The following is a 23,743-nucleotide window of genomic DNA, read 5'->3' on the forward strand; positions in this document are numbered from 1 at the left end:
TTATCTAAGAATTAACTGGCGGAAAAAAGTGATCAGGTGGTCTATGATCAGGATTGTATGAGAAGGGGCAATGAAGTTTGCCTTTTGACCTCTCTGCATTTAAACCATGTGTGGAAGTAGAGATGATACAACCTTTCCTCATTGGCCTGCTTCTAGGGAAGGCTCAGGTTATGCCTGTCATTCATCAAGATCCCCTGACAACTGATGTTCTGAGTTGGGAATACTGAGTGAGCTGCCAGAGGTCTCTAGCTGGATGACAGAACTTAGTGTATGATCCACGTTCAAGTCCTTCCTCAGATTCTTTATTTTGGCCTTGGGCTAAAATTGTACAACTTTTAGAGTGAACCTAATATTAGCAAATGCATCATCATGTTTTCCTTTTTCATAATTACTGTCTTTGCTCCCATTAATTCTAGCTAAAGATCATCACCCTATTCGAACTTTGCCAGAAACTCCAGCAGGACCTACCAGCCCAGCTCTTGCAGATCCCAGAGCCCAACTGCAGGCCTGTACAGACAGCCACCCTGTGGCTTTCTTCAGTCAGTCCACATGCAGACACTGTACTGAGGTAAGACTTTAACCTCAAGGTGTGGTGGCAAATTGTTGAACTATAGGAATTTGACAGACCTGAGTGCAAATGTAAACTGGATTTCATCTTAGAAAGGGTGTATGTAGGTGTAACTTGCTTCAGAGTAACTGGAGAATGTTGATTTGAGAATAAAATATTGCCTGAGTAATCTTCTTTTAAGCTTTAGCAGAGTACAACATGTCCAAAGGCCATTAAGGTCAGGGAGCTTTAATATGGGGTTGATTTGCTGCTCTTTTAGGTATGCCCGTAGAGAGTATTTATAAGGAACTATTACTTAAGGCACTCCCCTAAGTTTTGACAAGTATCTCTTCATGTTCTGGTTTATTGTGAGGAAAATGATCTTTGCAGTTTCCTACTTGGTTCTTTGTCCTGTATTATCCTCAAGGAAAGGTCAGTGACACAGCTCTGGATGGATTGATTTAATCCACTGGGAATTAATCACAAAATGAAAGTCAGTCTTGAAAAACAAAGTGGTCTGCTGCTTTAGAGGAAGTCAAGGGCATTCACATGCCACCGAAATTTAGCTTTAAGTTATTTAAAACTCAATTTAAAGCATTGCTGTCCTCCCAGATGCAGTGGGATTCTTAAACATAACTGGCCGTCTGTCCAGGCTTACCAGGAGGGCAATTTATTACTCTTAATCTTCTCTCAACTTGTCTCTCCCATGACTTACTTTCCAAATGTCAAGGAGAATGAATTCAGACACCTTTTAGTCTGGAAACCTTACACAGAGAAAGGCTGTGTGTGTGTGTGTGTGTGTGTGTGTGTGTGTGAAATGCTTGAAATATGAAGAACCTTTTATCTTTGTCTCTTACCTGAACACTAAACATAGTCTGCATCATGGCCACCTTAGTCTTCATCTTCATCAATGTGACAGTGATGCTTTTGTGTTGGGTGTTATATTGGGAGTACGGTTGCAAAAAGGCAGAAAACACAAGTCCTATCTCTCGGGGCTTGTAGTCAAATGGAGGAGGTAGAACATAGGCCTAAAAAGTGGGTGAGGTAACTCCTTAACCACCATGCTAACTCCTAAATGAGGGGTAGGGCAGTAAGTGTTAGAGAATTTAGAAGAGGGCTGGGTATCATTTTTACTGCTGGGGGTTTAATCATCTGCTCTGATGATCTTGTCTGCTTTGGGGCTCCCCACCTTTTTGTTTAATGTTAAAATGAAGGGCTTACACTAATTGATTATTGAGGTTTCTTTTAGCTCTACAATTATGTGGCTTTCTAATCTTTTTTGTTGCCAAATAATGATTAAGAACCTGGTCTCTGAAGTCAGTTTGGCACTCAGCCCTGTGACTTACTATTGGCTATGTGACCATAGTTAACTTATTTACCTGCTTTGCCTCAGTTTCCTCATCTGTAAAATGTGTATAATAATAGTAGTTACATCATGAGTTTGTTTTGAGGTTTGAATTAGTTAATATTTATATACTGTACCATATGCCTGGCACATAGTAAATGCTAGGTAAATGTCTGTTAGAACTACTTGCTCTTCCTGTTTTCCTTTCTGGACTTCAAATCTTGGACTGTGAACAACACATATCTGACTGAATTCCAAATATAGTTAATCTTAGCAAGGATTAATAGCTACCACTTGAGTGTGTACTATGCGCTGAGCATTATTTGGTCACTCTACTTACAGTTTTAAACACTGTTAAGGAATTGAAGCATTCCAGTTTGACCCTGGTCTGGTGCTGCAATAAAGAGTTGGGCTAGTGTTTAGGATTGCTACTGTGATAGTTAGGCAGATTCTTGCATGTTGCTCAAAATTCCAGATCTTTGACCTAGAGTTATTCTTTCCTTATTATCTCATAGTCTCAAATTTTACTAATGCCTTAATTTCCTAGCTCTCCTTCCTGCTCGAGCCTTGCCCTTTGATTCACCCCAGTTTTACCTAATTAAATTTTTGATGCATGAAGAACTCTTGCTGTAAAAACTTGTGTTCATTATTTTTATACTCAACTTAAATATATAGTTATTCTGGCAACTTTATCTGAGTAATTCCTGAGTATGCCAGATGTGTGGACAACAGCCTCTGGTTTTACCTTGGCAAATACCAGTTCCTTAGTTGTTGTGAATATATAGGCTATTTTCAGATTGGTGCCAATTAATATGAAAATCAATCTTCAGTGTCTTGGGCCATGAAAGATGGTTACAGTGCTTCTTTTGGTAATAGTGAAGTAGTATCTACAGGATACAATTTGTTACTAATGTGAACTAGCTGTTCACATTAATGTTAGTTTAAATTTCCTTGAAGTGTATTTTCCTCAGGTTATTTCCTTCTTTGATTTCATCATCTTATTTAACAATTGTGATGTGAATAAATTAGGAAGGAGAAACTTCATTTTTATAGTTATGCTTAGTCTGGTTATTGCATTCTTCTCTCTGGAATGAGTAATGTGATTTGCATTAATTCAAGTTGGGAAGTGCTCATAAGGAAAGTAACTTCTACATAAAGTTAGTTTCCCTTTTGTTGCATAACATATTACCATATGTGATTTGATTGTGAAGAGTGGGTTTTAAATTGCAAAGATAAACACTCTGCCTTTTCAGAAAATGTGATACTTGCTTCCTGTATATTTTCCAATGGAAAGTCAGCAGTATGTCATTGGAATTGGCAAGTGATGACTCATTGTAACATATCTATTGCTTGATATCTCAATCGCTGCCATTGCTCAATAGTGTACTTATTTTACATCTCTACTTATATCAATGAGAACATTCTAGAAAACGACACTTCCATTATTCAGTACAGATCTTTAGTCTTGTACTATGGAACTATGCTGAAGTTCATTCAGAAATAAAAAATAACCTGTTGCTGGTGAACTACTCAAGTGGTAGAGTGCCTGCTTAGCAAGTGTGAGGCCCTAAGTTCAAACTCTAGTACTGCCAAAAAGGGATAAAGTAACCTACAAAATAAGTTTCTTGAAGTGGGATTATGTATACTCTGGAATTTAGGCAGTGTATTTTCTACATTTCACATATAATTAAATGTTGATAATGACTTTTTTGGAGTTATTTTTAGGATTTACTCTCTAAACCTGAAAAACTTACTGTTTTAGAACAAGCTATACATTTTTTATTTCTAAAAGTAAATGGCTAAGGAAGTCACAAGAATCTGGGATTTTATATGTATAAGAATGCTTTGTTTTTAGTCTTAGAAACTAAGCATTGGAATGTGAATTGATTTTTGTCTAGGGGCTTTTCACTTACAGCTTTCTACGCTCTCTTAACAATGTCCTTCTTTCTTTACCTCATCATTCATTTTCCAGGTGGATTTTTCTCTTTTTAAACTTTTGTCATCAGAGGGAGCTGAACTCAGACTGGGACTCAGGGGCCATCCAGGAGTGTAAGAGGAGACCTTTGAGGCTGGGTGGTGAGCCCATTCTCCCTCTTTATTAGAAATAAATATGGCATGTCTGCGCCGCAAGAAATCTTTCAGTGCACTTCTGTGAGCAAGAAGCCTGCAGTTTTAGTAGTTTAATTTAGAATGGGGCAACACATTCTCCTGATTGATGGTTTCTCTAAACCCCGGGTTTTTCTGGCCTTAATTTTGTTGCGTGAGCTGGAGGGAAGTAGTTCTAAAGTTTTCCAAAGTATTTGCAAGCTATTTGTACACTGTATGTAAAAGTTTTCTTTATCAGTAGCATTTGGCTTCAAATGTTATTTAGTGCTATAAATTTGATAAAAGCGACTTTTAACCTTCAAATAAAATTTTGGTTTTTAACAGTATAATTTGTATAGTCAGGAACATGTGATTTTCTTAACTGAAGGGTACTTGCTCAAAAAAATAAATATTTGACTATTACAAGGATGTGGGTTTTTTCCAGGGTTGCCACATAATGTTTTTGGAAACTCTAAGTAGTTTAGTGTTATTAAACCCATTTTATGTTGGAGTAGACTGAGTCACCAAACATGTAAAATGCATTTTATGAAACTATACAGGTGAATCATTGACAATGGAATAGGATCAACAGACTTCAAATGCTGTCTTAAAGATCGTTATTGTCAACAGTGAGAATCTCGTGGGTTACATAAAAATGAGGTGGAAAGTTTTTTGAGGAGAAGGCTGGTTGAGGAAAATAACAAAGCTGGATAAGAGACTCTCCTGTTGGTTATAACCTTTTGTTTTTCATTCTCCCCCTTGTTTTTCAACTTCTTCCAGGTAAAGAAGTTATTTAAATCTATGTGTGTCCCTTATTGTTTGCTTGAACTTGATCAAACAGGTAAGATTCTACTTAATATATAAATTATAACTGCTGACTGTATATTTAATTTAATCTTTTATCTTGGCCTTTTAGTTTTCTTCCTAAGGTTCTTACTGTTACTTTGTTGAGAGAGGGCACCTCCTGGGACCAGTCATATTCATCGTTAGCCTTTGCCTAGTTTATGGCCTTAGTATAACTTGGAATTTCCTGTTGTCGAAATCATTCTTCCTGTAAATCTCAAGCCTAGTTACTGATACAGTATTAGCTAGTTTTATGGTAAGCTTATTGCTTTTGCAGATCTGTCTCCTTTCTGGCAAATAATTCCAAGTAGTATTTGAATTAAATATAAATTGAAATTTATTCAGAAGTTGTGTCAGGGACATATAAAGACCAGTAAAGATAAAGATCCATGAAAGAAGCCAATGGGAAGTAGTTTCATGAGGATGGAAATTCTAGGGAAAGAGAAGTTGATAGAGTAAAATGGATGATAAGACTCCAAGGACTTATAGGCAAACATTAAAAATCTGATCAAGTGGCCAGGCTCAATGACTCATGCCTGTGATTCCAGCTACTGGGGTAGTGGAGATCAGGAGGATTGTGGTTTGTGGTCAGCCCAGGCAAAAAGTTAGTGAGAACTTATCTTGACCAAAACAGGTATAGTGGTATGCATCTGTAATTCCAGCCTTGAGGGAGTCATAGTAGTAGGATGGCAGTTCAAGCCAGCTCAGGCAAATACATGAGATCTTATCTGAAAAAAAACTAAAAGCAAAGAAGAGCTGGAAGTATGACTAAAGTGGTAGAGCTCCTACCTAATGAGCAAGATGCCCTAAGTTCAAACTCTGTGTGAAAATGTTCTCACAAAGTACTAAAAAAGAAAGAAAAGAAAAAAACCAATCTAATCAAGTGCCCAGTACCATCATTTCTATTAGGAAAAAACAGGTACTTCCAAATAGGGAAACAGACTCAGCCTTCACATCCAGTAGCTTGGGAAAAGTAGAATATTGGGCATTTATAGTCTACTCAGAGAAGAGATTTATCCAAAGAAGAAGATACTTGACAATTAGGATGTAGGATTAATTGGGATATAAAGTTCATTTCTAGGGTCAGGAGAAAGGAAGTTGTGTGGCAGAAAACTGTTGGTTAATACTAAAGACAGATTCTCTAACAGACAGAAAGCTAAGGACTACCATATATTGAGTGCCTACTGTTCTGTAGGGACCATGCTATATTTAGTATAACATCACTAACCATCAGAAGAACTCTGCATGTGAGTTAGAATAGGTTTCAGTAGAATCAGCTTGTGTGGTTGAAGGAGACTTTTTTTGAATGAGGGGCTGATGATCTTCACTGTGTCCTCACTTGTTGCTTCTTCACACATAAGAGGCTGTCTTCTGTCTCATGCTGTCTTCATGTCTGAACACGGGCAGCTTACAGCAACTGACCACAATTTGTAGAGATAGGCAGCAGTTCTCCAACTGTGGTCTGCAGACCTCTCCAGATGCCTATGACCTTTTAGGATCTTCAAAGTCCAAAGTTACCAGGTTTAGTGTTATGTGGTTGACAGTGATCATGCAGAAACAGTGGTGGGTAAAACTGCTGGTGGCTTAGCCAAATCAAAGCAGAGTGGGTGCCAAACTGTATTAGCAGTCATTGTGTTCTTCACTAGCAAAGGCAGTAGGAGAAAGTGTTCTCACAAAGTACTAAAAATTTCCTTATTAAATTTCAACACTTTGAGTATACAACTTTTTGTTTGCTTGTTTGAGATACCGGGTTTTGAACTCAGGCCTCATGCTTGCTAATATTCATATTTGAAATATCTGCATGAGTTAGTGAATGAATATTTTTCAAATGGTCAATGATTGTTCTTTCACAAGCCATTCAAAGGGCAGAGTGCTCCAGTGGATTTAATGTGACAGAATGTGGAAAGTTCATCCATACATTTTAGATCCGACATTGCAACTATCCTTTAATCAACAACGTTGGGGTAGGATCAAAGGAGAATATCCACGGTTAGCTGAAAAGCCTATTAAAATTGCTTCCTTTTTTCCAGTTACTACTGTATGTGAGACAGGATTTTTTTTCTAGACTTTTACCAAAACAACAAATACTGCAATAAAGTATATGCAGAAGCAACCAGCACTGTATGTAGCTCATGCCTGTAATCCCACCTACTCAGAAGAAATCAGGAGGATCACAACTTGAGGCCAGCTCAGACTACAAGCTAATGTGACCCCACCTCAGCAACCAAGCTAGGCATGGTGGCACACCATGGTGGTCCCAGCTGCATAGGAAGTATAGGGAGGAGGTTTGCAGTCCAAGACAGGCCCCAGACAAAAATGCAAGACCCTCCTCAAAACGCCACTAAAACAAAAGAGGGCTGGAGGTGTGGCTCAAGTGGGAGAGTGCTGCCTTAGCAAGTGTGCGCCGTGAGTTCATACCCTTGTACTGTCAAAAAAAAAAAGTATACCCACAAGCAGATAATGAAATCTACTTGTTTCTGTAACGTTAGACACTAAAAAAATTCCAAAAACTTAAAATAATACCAATCGTTTCAGTATATTTTTTTGTTTTGGAAATATAGTTATTTTATTAAACTATGTTATTTATGTTAACATGTAATTGGTTTATTGTTAATTTTAAGTGAGTTAACAAATATTTTTAAATGTTTCAGTTGTTAATTCAGTAAATATTAATAGCTATCATTCATATAAATAAAAATTTTGGAATCCCTAACAATTAAGCATGAAAGGTTGTACTGAGGCCAAGATTTTGACATCTCTTGTTCTAAAGCAAGTAGAAAGTATATGAATCAATGTACCTTGAATTCTTTGAGCTTTCCTTGTAAAACTACACATGCTGTGTGCCCTAGCCACACAGGACAGATATGATTTGTCCATGTCTTTCAGGACCTTGTAACTAAGGAGCTGGAACTGCTGATGCAGCTCTCAGTGTTGGTTTCATGAGTGTCCACCTCCTTTATCTGTTTCTGCTTGGCTCCACTAGAACTCTCCATAGGCAGGTTTCCCTGTCAGTCTTGGCCACTTAATCTCCCCAGTACATGAAGCCTAGTAGATAAAGTTCCAGAAGGTCAATTGATAAACAGGGTATTTAATACAGAATCAGGTGTTTGTATTTACTTATTTATTGAATTCCAGCTGTGTGCTAGACCCTGTTCTAAGCACTGAACATAAAGTAGTATACCAGGCAGATGTGCTTCCTGCTTTAATGAACTTAGACTTGCTTGCTTGTTTGCTTGTTTTCCCATCAAATCTCCTTTGCCTTTCTATAGATTTGAGGGCCTGTAGCACCCTGTGCAGTATACTGTCTAATTAGATTAGTAATAGAATGATTAAATCCTGTGAATTCCTATATTTGTGGCAGCATCACCTTTCAAAGAAAATTAAGAAGAGAAGCTATGGTGCCAGGGAAACTCCCTCACTACACTGACATTTTCTTCTTTTGGGTTGTGTTTCAGACCAGTCTTTTTAAATTAAGGTTATTTGAGAAAACCATCCTGGTCAGCTCAGACCTCTGAGATAGGTATTGTGAGAGGAGCTCAGCATGTGGAAGGCATGGAGTACTGTGTGGGCAGTGGTAATAGTAGTGGATGCTGTCCTTCCTTTGCATATTCTCCTGTTTAATCTGCAGAATACCATCGGCGAGGCAGATAATGATATCATGTTCTTGTGACAAGGAAACAAAACACGAACAGTATTAATATATAGGGTGGTTGGCTTTCTTATGAAACCTTTGGTAATTCCTGGCCCCTCCTACTTCTTTTGACTACTTCCTTAGAACCTTTCATGATGCATCCTACCTGCTTTATGCATGATGTTTGTGGTATTAGTACCATGATAGATGTTCCTGGAAGCCAACTGTTGCAACTGGAGGTTGTGCCACATCTTAGCTATCGCTGTGGATGAGCTGCCACTCGTGGCTTGCTGATCCAGGAAGCCTTCCATCTTTGCTTCGGATGTCTTCCCAGTGGCTCTGATCTGAGGAGCAGACAGCATCAGTGAGGTCATCTGAATTTTGTCTGGCAGCAGTTGCCATCTGTAACTGTCACTGTAGAAACATGTAAGTTTGGAGAGGACTTGTGTGGCAGTTTGCCCAAAGTGTCTGTCTGGATGCCACATGTCACTGGTTTGGGGATCTGATCATGGAAAACAGCTTTAACACCTGCATCAGAAGGGAGAGGGACTGATGTTTGAGTTCCTTGGTTATGCCAGTGCCTCTCATTCCCACATAATCCTTACAGCAGCCTTGTGTGGCTATTGGACTGAATCCTAGTTTTCAAGTAAGAAGCAGATGCTCAGCATAGGAGTAGCTTGTTCAGTGTTGCTGCATCAAGCCCAGGCCTGTCTGTTGTTCCAGTTGTCTCTTCAGGAATTGCTTTTGTTTGTTTGATTTTTTTTTCTTTTCTTTTCTTTTTTTTTTTTTTGGTGATACTGGAGGTTGAATCCAGGGCCTTGTGCATGCTAGGCAAGTGCTCTGCCACTTGAGAGTACTTGTTTTTTTTTTTTTTTTTTTTTTTTTTTTGAGACAAGGTCTTACCACTACCTTTACTTAAACTGACCTTGAACTTGTGATCTTCCTACCCCCTAACTCCTGAGTAGCTGGGATTACAGGAATGTACCACCATACCCAGCTGGGATTGCTTTTCTGAGACAAACAAAAACCCATCACAAACAGAGATACCCCAGACTATTTCTAATCTCACCATTGTGATATTGATGTTTATTCCTTCAGCAGATGTGTTTTAGGCATCTATTTCTGTGCTAGGCGCTAGCAGGGAAGAACAGATGAATGAGGCACAACATCATTCTTTAAGAGCACTCTGTGCGTTTGTACCTATCTCCTTTGTAATTCAGTGTAATATGTTACCTGTAAAGCTACAGCATCACAGAATGGCTGTGATGTTGGATAGGTAATAGGCAAAAGTAATGGGCAAGAAATTCATGGCTATGAACAAAAATAATTTAGAAAACATCCTGGCTTATTTATTTACAGTGAATCTAGTAAGGATACCTAGCAAAGAGAATGACGAGACAGAAGAGTAAAGAAGTAGAGAGGTTTGTCCTACTGAAAGTAGGAATCTAAGGAGGCTGTTCTGTTTATTTTTTGAATGATGCTTAATTTAGTCTTTAAGGATTGTGGTTCTATCTGTAAAAATACTCATTTTTTAAATTTGGAGACCACAGTATAAAAAATACAAAAATCACATATAGTTATATCTATAGACAATTGCTATTAATAGTTTTGTATATCTTTTATGTATACTATGTTGTGTTGTGTTACTTAATAAATTTTTTTCTTGTTATTACAAGTTCTTAATAACATTCCTGGTAGCTATAAAATATTCCGTGTATTTATTTACCATTCTACTACAGTTAAACAGATAGTCTGCCAGTTCTTTTTTTCTTGGGACAGGGTCTCAACTACGTAGCCCAGGCTGACTTGGAACTTGCTGTGTAGCCCAAACTGGCCTTGAATTTGTGATCCTCCTGAGTGCTAGGATTGCAGCATGAGCCACCACACTCAGTTTCTACCAATTTTTGCTGCGATAGAATAAGTTTTTCCTGTATTAAGAATTACTTTCTGGAGCCTTCTGGTGCTTACCACAGACTGTGTTCTTATACTGACTGCACAGAAAGAGGAGACAAAGTAAACCTACCCCATATACACCTCAGCCCAGGCCCTGTGCCTGGTCTGTATTGTGAATGTGGAGATATGGGTGAAAAGAAAAACAAAAAAGAATTACTTTCTTGGAACAAATTATTGGAATGGATTGCTACAATAGAGTATGAACAATTCTAAGACTCTAGAGCCTTCTAAATAGTGTGCATATAATTGATAACTCCACAAGCTCACGTTCCTGCTACTCAGTGAAGAGTAGAAAATAATGATAGGGGATTTGGTTGCTGTTGTTTTTGTTTTTATTTTTGGTGGTACTGAACTCAGGGCTTTGTGCTTGCAAGGCAGGTGCTCTACCACTTGAGCCATTCCACCAACCCCATGATAGGGTTTTAAAAGCTATTCTTTACCAATTTGAGAGATTTAAAAAATTTATTTTAAATTGTGTTTATCTGATTATTGATGAGGTACAGCATTTCCCCAGATATTGTATTACATGATCTGAATTGCATTCTACATGTTGTATTTCATGAACTGAATTGTCTATTCATGTTCCTCATGGAATACTAATAAGAGGAAGAGACCTTTAGATAGCAGTTTCTATGAGCCACTGCTCTCAGTACTTGAAGCATAAACTAATTTTATCAAATGGTTCTATGAGGTATCTGTCATCTCCATTTCACAGATGAGGAAGTGAGAGCACAAAGAAGTTGGAAAATGTGCTCGAGTTCATATAACCAGGAAGCGACAGAGACAGAACTTGAACTTAAGAATCTGGCTCCAAACTCCAGGCTTCTAATGAAGGCTGAACTGATCTCTGATGTAATCTGGGCTTCTGTTTTTCTTGGTCATGGTGCTCCCCACTGCCTCCTACACACACACACACACACACACACACACACACACACACACGCGCACTACAACTCCATTGGCACTGTTCATGGAAATAACTGCTGACTCATTGGGCCCTGGTGTGTACTGTACTTTTACATAAATGGACCAAGAGGAGTGGATATCAATGATGACATAGCATTCATATAAGAATCTGTACAGTTTTCCCTCTATTCAGGTGCAAGGAGGATGAGGAAGCCAGCTGGTTAATCATTTAAGGAAACAACTCACAGATTTCATACAAGGATTTCTCTTAAATAGGAAGTAGAAAATGTATTTTTGTAGAACACAGACCTAGGTTCAAATCCATGCCATGAGGTAATAGTGTTGCCTTTCTGACTGACTTGTTAGAATCAAGTAGGATAGTATTTGTAATGCATCTAATATAGTACTTAATAATGCCCCTTTCTCAATGTATTTAGATGTGAAAAGGATAGATTTATAAGCATTTTAAGATAAATCACTATTTTAACTGACATTCTAGTCAATCATTGATCTTTTACCCTTTCTACAAATATTTGAGGGCCTGTCATATATAAGTGATACAAGTCCTGCCTTCCAAGGGCTCGTGATCTATTAAGTGTGAGTCATTTGTCATAGTCACCACAAATAGAGGGCTTTTTGCTCCTCTAAACGTTTGTTTTCTCATTTGTGACGTGGGGATCTAATGAAGATGCATACAAAATCTAGCATAGTTCCTGACACGTACTCAGTGCATAATAGAAGCTGCTAACTTATACAATATGATGCATCCATTAAAAATGATTCATACAAAGAGTTTTAATGACATGGGGACTTTTCAATACCTATAATTAATGAAAAAAGCAAAAGGTTTAAAATAATTTTTTGAAAAATCGTTACATCTTGCCTTGAAAAGCATAGGAAAAGGGCTGGAAAAATACATAAACATACTATTTGTGTATCAATCTTGTATCCTGATAGGCACTAAGGAAAACATAGATGAGTAAGATCTGATTCCTCCTTAGGAGAAAGCTTAATAGAGGATACAGATGATCGCAATCCAGAGTGGGATGAAATGGAGGGAGAAGTCAACAGTGCTATTCAGATTTCTGTCATGAAGTTAGGGATGGTAGTCTCACTCATCAAGGCAGGAGACGGGCTGGGGGCTTGGCTCTGTTGAAGTGGTAGAGCACCTGCCTGGCAAGCACAAAACCCTGAGTTCAAATCCCAGTACCACAAAATAAGTAAAATAAAAAAGGACAGAGACAGGATGAGATGAGGAAAGATGATGACTTTGGTTTGGTTTGTGATTGTCTGAGATGGCTATATAGGCTGGTGCATGCACAGGTCTGTGTGAGCTGGAGGTACAGGTTTGGAAGACTTAAAGTATAGGTAAGGTTCAAGCTTAGGGAATGAATGAGAACTCCGGGAAAGTGTGTGGAGTAAAACAAGAGCCTTAGATGGTGAGATTCCAACACTTCTCTCTCCCTCATCTTCCTGCCCCCCCCCCATTAAAAGATTGTAAAAGGCTTCATTGTTCTGTTTCATTTAAGAATACAAAGTACATTAACCATATTCACCCTCCTTTATCTCCTCCATTTACCCTCCCCCTTCCCACAAGTACCCACCCCATGGGACCTATTTTGTAGTCCTATTCTTCATTTTTAATTCCAAAATCAGTGTTCAAAGGGGTTTCTCCATGTGTCTCAGCTATGAATATACTGTACTTTGGTCAGTTTAACCCCCTTTATTACTCTCCATTACCGTTTCCCTTCTACTCCCTATTATTTAACAGCTTTCAATATGTTTCATATTGAATTGCAGTGTATTTCAGTATTGTTGGCTGAATTTAGTCTGTTAGCCACATATATGCCAAAAGGAGACTGGAAAATTAATCTTTACTTTGGGAAGTCATATGTTTTGGAGTCCAGTTAGTAATGGTAATAACATCTTTTTTCGCTTATGAAATAGCTGAGATTGGTTCATCTGAAAAGATTAGTACAATAATTTCCATACAGACCATATATGGAAATACAGGTTCAATGGTGTGTGCCATAGTCCCAGGTACTTGGGAGGCTGAGACAGGAGGATCACTTGAACCTAGAAGTTCCAGACTAGGCTGGGCAGTGAGACCCCTGTCTCATAAAAGGAAAACAAAAACCAAACAAAAAGACTCCCCTCAAATATAGAGACCCTATAGTATAGTCTTTCTATGGTGATAATGATACAGTAAATACTCATCTTAGAAAGTCCAGTGATTGAATATTGAACTAGAGGCCTAGTGTATGTTTTGCCTCTGAGAAAGAAGAAATCCACTTAATGGTTAATTTTGAACCTGTCAAGGATAGCAGGAGCTAGTTCAACCTCCTTCACTGTAACAGTGTCAGAGAGTTACTGAGATCATTGGAAGATTAAATGAGCATTTTAAAATGTGTAGATAAATGAATTTACAAATATTTATAGAAAAGTACAAGGTTCTTACTTGTCTGTTGTGGAAAAATGGGTCTTTGGTTTTGTTTTCGTCTTGGTGCTGGGGACAGAACCCAGGGCATCATACATGCTAGGCAAGCATCTATTCCTGAGCTATACCCCCATCCTGAAATACTGATCTTAATACATCCAAATGAAACATAGCTCACTCTCAGGTCAAACCAAGGCCTAGAATATTAGCTACCAACCAGGAAATCCAGGACTACTTCAGGCTTAACTCCAGGGGGTGATCATAGTCCTTCAGCCATGACTTGTAATCAACTGTCTAGGTTTAGGCTCTTATGGTAATTAAAGGAGGATGTTCCTCTTAACATCAGCTACTTAATGGTGTTTAAGAATTTAAAGGTTAATAATAATAAGCTATAAGACATTCTTTCATCTGTAGGATATAAAAGCTCTTTACCATTATTAATTAATACATAGCTCCTCGGCTGATCTCCAGCTTTATAAGATCTGAGAGTTGATTGGAATGGAGCCTGCACCTCCTGAGGTGCTTTAATGCACTTCTGGCCAGTGTTTTGTTTGTTTGTTTTTTGTTTTTTTGCAGTACTGGGATTTGAACTCGCACTTGGTAGGCAGGCATTCTACTGCTTGCCCCACTCCTCCACCAGCCCTATTTCTGTGTTGTGTATTTTTGAGGTAGGGTCCTGTGGGCTGGCTTTGAACCTCGATCCCCTTGATCTCTGTCTTCTGAGTAGCCAGGATTACAGGAGTGAGCCACCAGTGCCCGGCTGATCAGTGTTTTTCTACATTGACAATGTTCCCTTTCTTTAGAACTGAAATAGGACACCAAGAGAGCTAAAACAAAGAGTGCAGAGGGGGACTATCTCTGCATGCACTAGTGGACAGACATTGGGTATGTATGCACATGGATTACAAAGCACATGTGCTAATTTTTAAGGAAGCTTCTCCTATTGCTTTCACTCCTTTTAGCAAGGTTAAGAAAATTATGTTTTTCTTCTGCAGGGAAAGACAAGCTCTGAGTAATGAGAATATGTGCACTGTAGAAAATGGCATGCTTCGCACTGGTGATTACAAGAAAGGTGAATGTCACCCTTTGAATGAGGTTTTGAGCATCGTCTAGCGTAACAATTATTAATAGTTCCTGTGAATGACTAACCTGTAAAAGGGGGAAATCCAAACGTTAACCACACTAAGGTCTTCGTGGATTTATACTATGCACAAGGACATAATGATGCAAATGACTCAAATACTGAAATCTACCTCACTCTTAGTCCTTTACATCTGCTAGCTCATCCAATTTCCACAGCTGCCACCTGAGGTATAGATATTATAGTACCCCGCCTTGCATATGTGTACACTAAGGTGCAGAGTGATAGAACTTGTTACGGGTATGCAGCTGGTGGGCAGAAAAGCCGGGCTGTGTGACTTCAGAGCAGGCTCCTGTAACAACAGGGACATACTATTTGTCAGTAGAAAGCCAGGTGAGGCTGTGGGATTAGCCAAGTTTAGGCACATTTGAAGGCAGAGTAGCCTGAATGGTCCTGGATACAAATTAGGGAGAATTGTTTAAGGGATATGGAAATCTGAAGGTCATTTGGTGTTGGAATAGATTGCAGGGCTCTGGCAGAGGTGAGCCTTAGCAGAGGCAGAATGGTCCTTATTCTTGTCTGCTGAGGTTGCAGTGCAGTCTAAGTACAGAGAGCTGCTGAGAAGAGGAGACATGGAGAGAAAGTAGCTTTTACCTAGTGACCTCGAGCTTTTGGGTGGTATGCTGGAGCTGGCTTCTACCAGTGCAAGAGAGCCAATGTTAGACATTAAGGAATTTTGAGAGTAGGTTGGTAGCTTCAAATGAGGTACTGTTGAGAGTGTTTATACCCCAGAAATTGGCAAGTACTACATATCAGGGCTTCTCCATCATTCAGGACTGGCTTACTAGAGCACTTCAGACTGTTCTCCACTTGGCTAGTGTCAGAAGCCTGCCAAAGTACCAGCTGAATCAAGATCTTGAGTGAGTATTTACTATGGGGAAAGCAATGTGCCAGGTACCAGGAAACAAAGCAACCTCTCAAGTAAATAACATGTGGTGCAGATAGAAGAGCATGCAGGTGTAGATCCTGGCCTATCTGTGAGACCTTGGGCCAGTAGCTTAAACTTGGGCTACTCATCTGTAAGTGGAGATGATGATATACATGCAAAGGCATATGGAGAGGGTTAATGAGAACATGTAGAACCTCTGACACAGAGGTGCTCATTAATGACTGTTCTAAGGGTGTCAGAGATATAAAGAGATGCCTTTATTGTATCTTGATGCAAGAAACAAGGGAGGAGTGACTGGTTCTGTGCTCATTGGGAGAACTATTTATACAGTCTTGGTCCTCTAAGCAGGCTTTCAAAGTTTTCAGGGTGGATATTTGACTGATGGAGTTTTCCCTGGTCCTTGTCAGAAGATTATTGCTCTTTTTGTTCTTAATAGTGTGTTGCTTTTAGCCTGTACCTTTCTATATGTTATTTTTAACCCTATGACAAATAATGGATTTATAAATAAGTACCCCTGGGTTTTTATATCAACTTCAGTATTCCTCTGCTTTGGCAAGATTCTGAGCTTTCTAGAATCTTAGTTTCTAATATCATAATATGGTGTAATAATTGGATGATTTCAAGGATTCATTGAGAATATATGGAGAAGAGCCAGACACCTCCCTATGAGTCCTAAAATGAATGCAGTATCTTTATGAGTTATCTCCCTTTAAGCTCCTGAGTTCCTATGTAAAAACACATTGTTTCTTTCCTTGTTCATAGAGAGCGCCTGCTGGCTGGAAGAGTTCTGCTCAAGAGGTAGAACAGAACCAAGGGCTACAGTCCCTCAGCTCTGCTGCTTTGTAGCTGGGTGGCCATGGATAAAATTCCTGTCCTCTTTATACCTTGGTCTTCCCATCTATAATGTGGGGAACAGTAGTTCCTCCTCATTAGATAGCCGGGATTGAATTAACCTAGGTTTGCACACTGCTTATAGGAAGCCCTGAAAAACTCTTAGGCCTGATTCCCATTCCTTTTTCCCCAACTCCATTATTCCTCAAGATGTGGATTAAATATCACTTGCTCTACAGAGCCTCCTGTTTTCTCATACCATTGCTTCTCTGTGTCATTTGAGCACCTACTGTGCTCCAGGCATTTCCCCAGGCATATTACAGATGCTGTTTTATTTATTCTGGCTTTCCTTATAGGTAGATCAAATTTTTTGTTGTTTTTTTTGATATATAGTCTCACTAGGTAGCCCAAACTGGCCTCAAACTAACACTAGTGTGCCACCACACCCAGGATAAGGTAGATCAGTTTTGTGTGTGTGTGTGTGGTACTGGTACTGGGGTTTGAACTCAGGGCCTTGCACTTGCTAGGCAGGCACTCTACAACTTGAGCCACTCCACCAGCCCTAGATCAAATTCTTAAAGGTCAAATTCACCTTTATAGGAGTACTGAGGACCCTTTGCCTTTTGTCATGTAAAAACCTTTTTCTTTCCTCTATGAAAAAGGTGGAATCTAAGATCAGACTTGGTGGCTCATGCCTGTAATTCTAATTACTCAGGAGGCAGAGATGGGGAGGATCAAGGTTCAAGGCCAGCCTGGTGAGGGGGGGGGTGGTTATTGAGACCCCCATCTCAACAAACAAGCCAGGTATAGTGGGACACGTCTGTAATCCCAGCTCCTGGGGAGGTGTAGGTAGGAGGATCTTGAGCAGAGCCTGACCTAGGCAGAAAGCTTGAGATGCTATCTGAAAACCTAAAGCTAAAAAGGTTGGAGGCATGGCTCAAAGGCCCTGAGTTCAAACCCCCAGTACCACCAAAAATAAAGATAGAATCTACAAATTAACTAGTAATGTCTAGTTTATCAAGTGATTACTATGTGTGAACACTGTATTGAATGCTGGGAATATAATGGTGAGCATAAATAATAATGGTGGTCTCTGTGCATAAGTGCCTATTTACATTTAGCTGCCTTAGACTGATCCACACTGGTGCTATGTAAGTGCTCAGTACTTCCACGTGGCTAGCGTCTATTGGGTCGGAAAGTGTAGAACATTTCCATCGTCACAGAAAGTTCTGTTGGACTGAGAGATCTAGAGGGTGAGACAGAGACTGATGAAATAGTCATTAAGTAAAGGTGTTACTACAGTTGTAGTAAGTACTTAGCAGAGAGGATATATGGTAGATGGGAATGTTTCACTGGAGGACTTGACTTCTTTGATGACTTCCTCAAGGAGGATGTGTTTGAGCTCGATTTGCTGAGTGCTTGGGAATTTGCCAAGCCCTGTGGTGAGAGGAGTGCAGTAATTAAAGGGATCGAGAGAAGGCTGATGACTGGGATGCAGTGATTGAGGGGAGGTTTGGGTGAGATGAATAGGTAGAAGGACCACAGAGGGCCTTGTAGAAAGAAGATAAAGTGACTTGACTCTAGTTAGCAATAGAACCTGGCTCTTACTTTAGCCGATGCCAAATAATAACCGGTGTTCAGAGGACTTTGGCCTGTACTGTTCTCTTCCTCCTTTCCTCTTTGAAACTTGCCACATTTCCCTCTACTGGATTATTCTCAATATAAAAACATGCTATGATAATTTCCATCCTAGAGAAACAAAATCAGAAAGCCTGTTTTGATCCTACAGCTCTCTTCAGGTCCTTTCCTATTTTTGTTTGGTTGTTTGTTACTGTTTTAATTGTAAAACTCCTCCGAAGAGTTAGGTATACTTACTACCTCCATTTCTTTCTTTTCTGTTGCTTGTTCAACTCCCTCTCTTTATAATCTCTAACCCACATCACTTTCATAGAGATGAACAATGACCTCCATGACTCAGTCCTTGTCTCACAGGATTTCTACTTGGTGCAGTCCCTGCACTTTCCCTTCATTTGGAGTGCTTGTCATTGTTTGTCAGTGACAAGCGCTGGCTTCTGAGATACCACACTGTCTTGGCTTTCCTCCCACCCCTCCAGCTCCTTTAGGTCCTCTGCTGGACCCTTCTCCTCCTCTGTAGTCCGAGTGTGCCAGGGCTCTGTCCTGAGTCATCATCACTTCCCTAAACATATTTGCTCACTGGATAGTTTCATCTAATGCCATAGTTTGAGAATTCATTTTAGTGTTAACTTAGCCAGGCTACAGTTGTGCACTTCTTTGGTCAAACACTACTCTAGATGTTGCTGTAAGGTTTTTTCAAAGTGTGATTAATGTTGAATTCAGTAGATTCTGAGTAAAGCAGATTACCCTCAAATGTGTGTGAGCTTTACCTGGTTAGTTGAAAGCCTTAAGAGAAAAGGCTAAGATCCCCCAAACAGGAAACAAGTTTTAGATCACCATTTCTTTTTTTATCCCCCGCTGTACACATATATCCTACTGATTATTTTCCTAGAAAACCCTAATGCATGTGGTATTAAATGTCTTTTATATTCTCCCCTCCCCTTTTGAACTCATGCCTTATGCTTTCTAGGCAGGAGCTCTACCACTTGAGCCACAATCCTAGTCCTTTTTACTTCAGTTATTTTCAGATGGGTCTCATGGTTTTTTGTTTGTTTGTTTTTTGGCCTGGGGGTGGCCTAGGACTGGGATTCTCCTTTCTCCACCCCCTAAGATCACAAGCATGCAGCACCATGCTCATCTTATTTTTTAAAAGAGGGTATCTTGGGTATTTGGAATTATAGGCATGTACCTCTACTCCCAGCCCATCCCCCTCAGTTTTCATTTCTTGCCCGGAACTCCAGATTTGTATATCCAGCTGCCTATTCAATATCCCCATTTAGATAACTAGTAAATCTCTTAAAGCATAGTATGGATTTGTCCAAACTATTGCTTTCCTTCTCCTACAAGTGTGCCACTCTTTCACTAAAGAGTACCACCATTTACCTAGTTGCCAAGGCCAAAAGTCTGATCATTATTTATTCTAATCTTTCTTTTACATCTCTCATTCTACCCCCTGCAAAGCTGATTAGGTTTACCTTCAGGCCTTTTTTCTCGCCTCACTAGCTCCAAGCCCTATCACCTCTAGTTTGGATCACCACAGTAACTTCTTTACCACTTCTGTGCCTGCACTCTTATGTCCCTACATGCCCTTTTCTGTCCTCCACACAGCATGATTCTTTTAAGATACAAACCAGATCATTTTCTACTCTTCTGTCCAAACTGGCTTTTTACACATTTATAATGAAATCCAGAGCCCTGACTATGGCCTTCAAGATGTGATCCCTGTCTACCTACCACCTTCTTCCATGTTCTTTGTTACTGACCTACTCCCTCACAGATCCTTGATAAGTCAGTAGGCTCCCAGCTTATACTTCATTACTGCCTATTCCCTGGCTTAGAAAAGTTTTCCCCAGGTGCTCTCATGGCTTGCTCCTTCATTCCCTCTGGTCTTTACTCAAGCATCACCTTCTTACATCTTTTCCTCCCTCCCTACCCTACCTTATTCTTCTTTAGGGTGCTAAGAACTCTTTCAGAAAGCTTCCCCGACCTTGTGAAGGGAAGCAATGAAATGTGGTGCTACCTATGAAAGTTGAACACAGGGTCACAGAAGGCTTTTTTAAAATGAGAAAACTATGGTGTGCTTGTAGAATGATGGAAATGATAAGGCAGAGAAGAAAAATTTGACGATGCCAGAGAGGGAGGCTAATTTGGGGAGTGAAGTTCTTGAAGGCTGACAAGGCAGGAAAGATGGAGAAGTTGCTTTTCATTATATCTAGAGTGAACGTAGGGAATTTGGTGACTGAGGGGAAGATACTAGGGAATTTCTGTCTGTTTGATTCTGTTTTCTTAAAGAAAAAGTAGGTTATGAGCCGGGGTAAGGTGTAGAGATATTAGAAGTTTAAGAAAAGTGGAATTAAGTATGAAGGAGTCATTTTGGAAACTGGGAAAACAACATACCAGGAGTGAAAAGGATTTCTGGGCAAGGCAATGGACAGATTTGAGGCTTGTGGTCTTGATTTGAAGTTGAAATCACTGTTTTTTTCTATGTGTTTCTTCTGCTGCCTGAGTGGGGTAAAGATATGTGAAGAGTTAGGATGAACAGAGTGGCCCTTGCCATGTCAGCACCTAGGCAGCCACGTGGAGATGTGTGTGTGCGCGTGCGTGCGCGCATTTATTACAGGCAGCACAGTAGTTTAATGCAATAGGACCCTCCACAATACCTGAGTAGATCTGTTTAGCTTAGATGGCAGCTCAGAAAAACAGAGGGCTTTTTTTCCCCATCATTTTGTGAGTATCTACTACATACCATGTTGTGGGGAGACAAGATAAATCAAATAAGGGTTTGCCTTTCCACAGCAATCATGAACTTAGAAGACGTATAATTATTATTGGGTATTTGGTGACAGAACGAGGGAAGGAACAATTAATACCGAGTGGGATTCAGAGAAGCCCTTCCATAGGAGGTGACATTTAAGATGAGCTTCAAAGGATTAGACTTCGAGGGAGGGAATATCATTTTAGTTAGGGAGAATAACATGAGCCCAGTGAAGAGACTGAAGGTGCATGATTAGAACAACCCTGCGTGATGAGTAGTAGAGGGAAGGCTCTTCTTTGGCTAACCAGCAACTAAATACAACTAGAGTTCTCCATATCTTGTGACAGGGTAAGGCATCTTGTCCCTTAACAGCAGCAAGAATGTTTGAAAGTAAAGAGGCATTTTCATTTTTATTTATTTCTGTGGTGCTGGGAATGGAGCCCAGGACCTCATGCATGCTAAACATGGTCTACTTCTGAACCACACCCTCAGCCCAAGATGGCATTTTTAAGGGGTGTTTTTTTATATTAAAAAGGAAATAACTACATGGAGCTACTTTGGGGATTTGTGTGTAATTTGCTTACCTAAGAACAACGTGAAGTTAAAAATGCCTCATCCAGCCCTTTTCCTAGTATGCTGTTAGAAATTTTCAACTATAATTACTTTGACCTACCTGTCCATGTAAGATGCTTTCAGTGTCAAAACTCTTGAAATAAATCTTTATCAGTGGCATTTAGTATATTATTCCAAGTTAAATGATCTAAAAATCCCTCTATCAAGTTGGGTGCCAGATACTCACACCTGCTATTCTACCTCCATGGGACTAAGGTTCAAGGCTAGCCCAGGGAAAAGGTTCCTGAGACCCATCTCCTAATAACCAGAGCAAAAGGAACTGGATGTGTGACTCAAGGGTGGAGTGCCTGCTTTGCAAGGGTAAGGTCCTGAATTCAAACTCTAGTCCCACCAAAAAAAAATCCCTCTATCTGAAGTCAAGCTTTTGAAATACATTATTATTTATTCTAGTTTATTATATATATATGTTTATATAGTATACTGATTATATATATAAAATAAACTGGAATATATATGTTTATATAAACTGCAATATATGTTATAATTGTTTTGATGGTACTAGGGTTTGAACATACAACCTCACACTGGCTAGGCAGGTGCTCTGCCACTTGAGCCCTTTTTTTGTATTGGGTATTTTTGAGATGGGATCTCTTCCTCCTGAGTGCTGAGATTACAAGGGAGGGGACACAGGTACGGGTTCTGAATATCCTTGAGAATGACTTCCTGCCCCTAGTTCATGGCCTTTTATTGTATAGATGAAATCAGACAAGACATAGAACATGGTTATTCAAATGTCTGGGGTCCACTCTTAGTTCTAGTTTTCTTCGCTCACATTTTCCCTTCTTCACTCTTCTCAATCAGGTGAGGCCCTCATGTAAAACCCCTCATAGACCGGCATTGTGTGCATTTAGGTGAGAGGCTAGAGGCTAAGACTCGCCTCTAAGTTCCACCTTGGAAGGAATGGCAGGCCGCCAGTTAGGAGGAGGTGCCAGCTACCCTTTCACCTCAGTGCCCTTCAGTCTAGACTAACCAGACAGAGAAGGGGGAATGATTTATTCACTCGTTTATTTTTTTGCGCACTGGGGCTGTAGTTGCAGGTGAGAACATGAGTAAGAGCGGGAGGGAGATAGGGAGGCCTTGGCGCTCTTTGGCAGCGCAGGTGGCTTGGCACACCTGGAGGTTAAAACAAACAGGGCAACCCAGACCCTGAGTGGGACAAGGAGGAAATACTCTAAGGGGAAGTTTTGTGCTGGTGAGAATGTGTCACTTCTGCTCAGGATTAGTCACAGTCCAACTACCTTTAGGGAGTTACCAAACTGACTAATCTATTCCCTTGGGGCAGCGGGGCCCTAACTTTCGAACTTTGGAGTTCAAAAGGCTGGCAGCCTTGTCACCGTCACACTCCGTGCTGTCCTGAGGTGATCAGAATGCGTGGGTGGGAGCCCCGGTGTGGCTAAGGATGCTCTCGTGGTTACAGTTGCCGAGCCAGTGCATCCAGTTCAGACACTGCGTTCTGGTCTGGCTCCCAGCATTCCTTAAATTGTGCACGGGATTGGGCTGGGGGCGGCAGTGACAGGCAGGATGTGCTGGCCCCCAATTAGGAGCTGTTGCTTCACCACGCTGATGAGCAGAGGTTGCCAGCGCCGCACGAGCTGGGGGTGGATTTTTGCTTGGTCATTCTGACACTGGCGCTCGGAGCAGGGCGTGGCTTCCTAGTGCCACTAGGAGCCAGCTACCCTTTCCGCGCTTTGCCTCAGTGAGAGCATTGCATTTGAGAGCGAGGAGTCTGGCTCCCGAGAGCCCGCTGTGTGCACCGCTGAGAACAGACCTCGCCGGGCCGCGGAGATGTGACGATGTCACGTGACGTGATGTGAGCCCGCTGGTTTGGGGACGTGTGCTGTCCGCTGGGCGCATCCCTGGCTGCATGGTACGAATGCCCGGCCCGGGAGGGGATGTTCAGGCGAGTCGGAGTGGGACTGAGGCTTTTCCACTGGGAGCGGGAGCGGAGCGAGCTTGTAGGCAGCTTGCCGAGGGCCCGATCACAGAAAGTTCCGGCATGTGGTGGCGAGGCTGGCCCCGTGGCCTGTGGTTTCGTCTTCATTTTCTTAGTAGAGACAGTTTGCAGACTGTCCGAGAAAGTGGGTGGCATTTCTAGAGCACGAGTCTTGCAGT

At 40.6% G+C, this 23,743-nt stretch overlaps 1 protein-coding gene and 1 non-coding gene across 7 annotated transcripts in view; both read left to right on the top strand.

Annotated features, from left to right (window-relative positions):
* Positions 1-23,743, top strand: part of Txnrd1 (thioredoxin reductase 1) — a 96,733-nt gene that overhangs the window by 15,832 nt on the left and 57,158 nt on the right. For 2 of the 6 annotated variants that reach the window (XM_074084265.1, XM_074084264.1), the window contains 2 exons: positions 417-568; positions 4,758-4,818. In XM_074084265.1, coding sequence (XP_073940366.1) covers positions 417-568; positions 4,758-4,818 — 213 coding nt within the window. Of the gene's footprint in view, positions 1-416; positions 569-3,864; positions 3,969-4,757; positions 4,819-23,253; positions 23,532-23,743 lie in introns of those variants that run through there. The other 4 variants (XM_074084266.1, XM_074084267.1, XM_074084268.1 and 1 more) reach the window with 4 other exon arrangements.
* LOC141410611 (small nucleolar RNA SNORA51) lies at positions 10,403-10,534 on the top strand. Its single transcript, XR_012435447.1, has one exon. It is a non-coding gene; the product is annotated as a small nucleolar RNA SNORA51 (small nucleolar RNA).

The sequence above is a fragment of the Castor canadensis genome, chromosome 8 (assembly GCF_047511655.1).
Source record: "Castor canadensis chromosome 8, mCasCan1.hap1v2, whole genome shotgun sequence".
Classification (NCBI taxonomy): domain Eukaryota; kingdom Metazoa; phylum Chordata; class Mammalia; order Rodentia; family Castoridae; genus Castor; species Castor canadensis.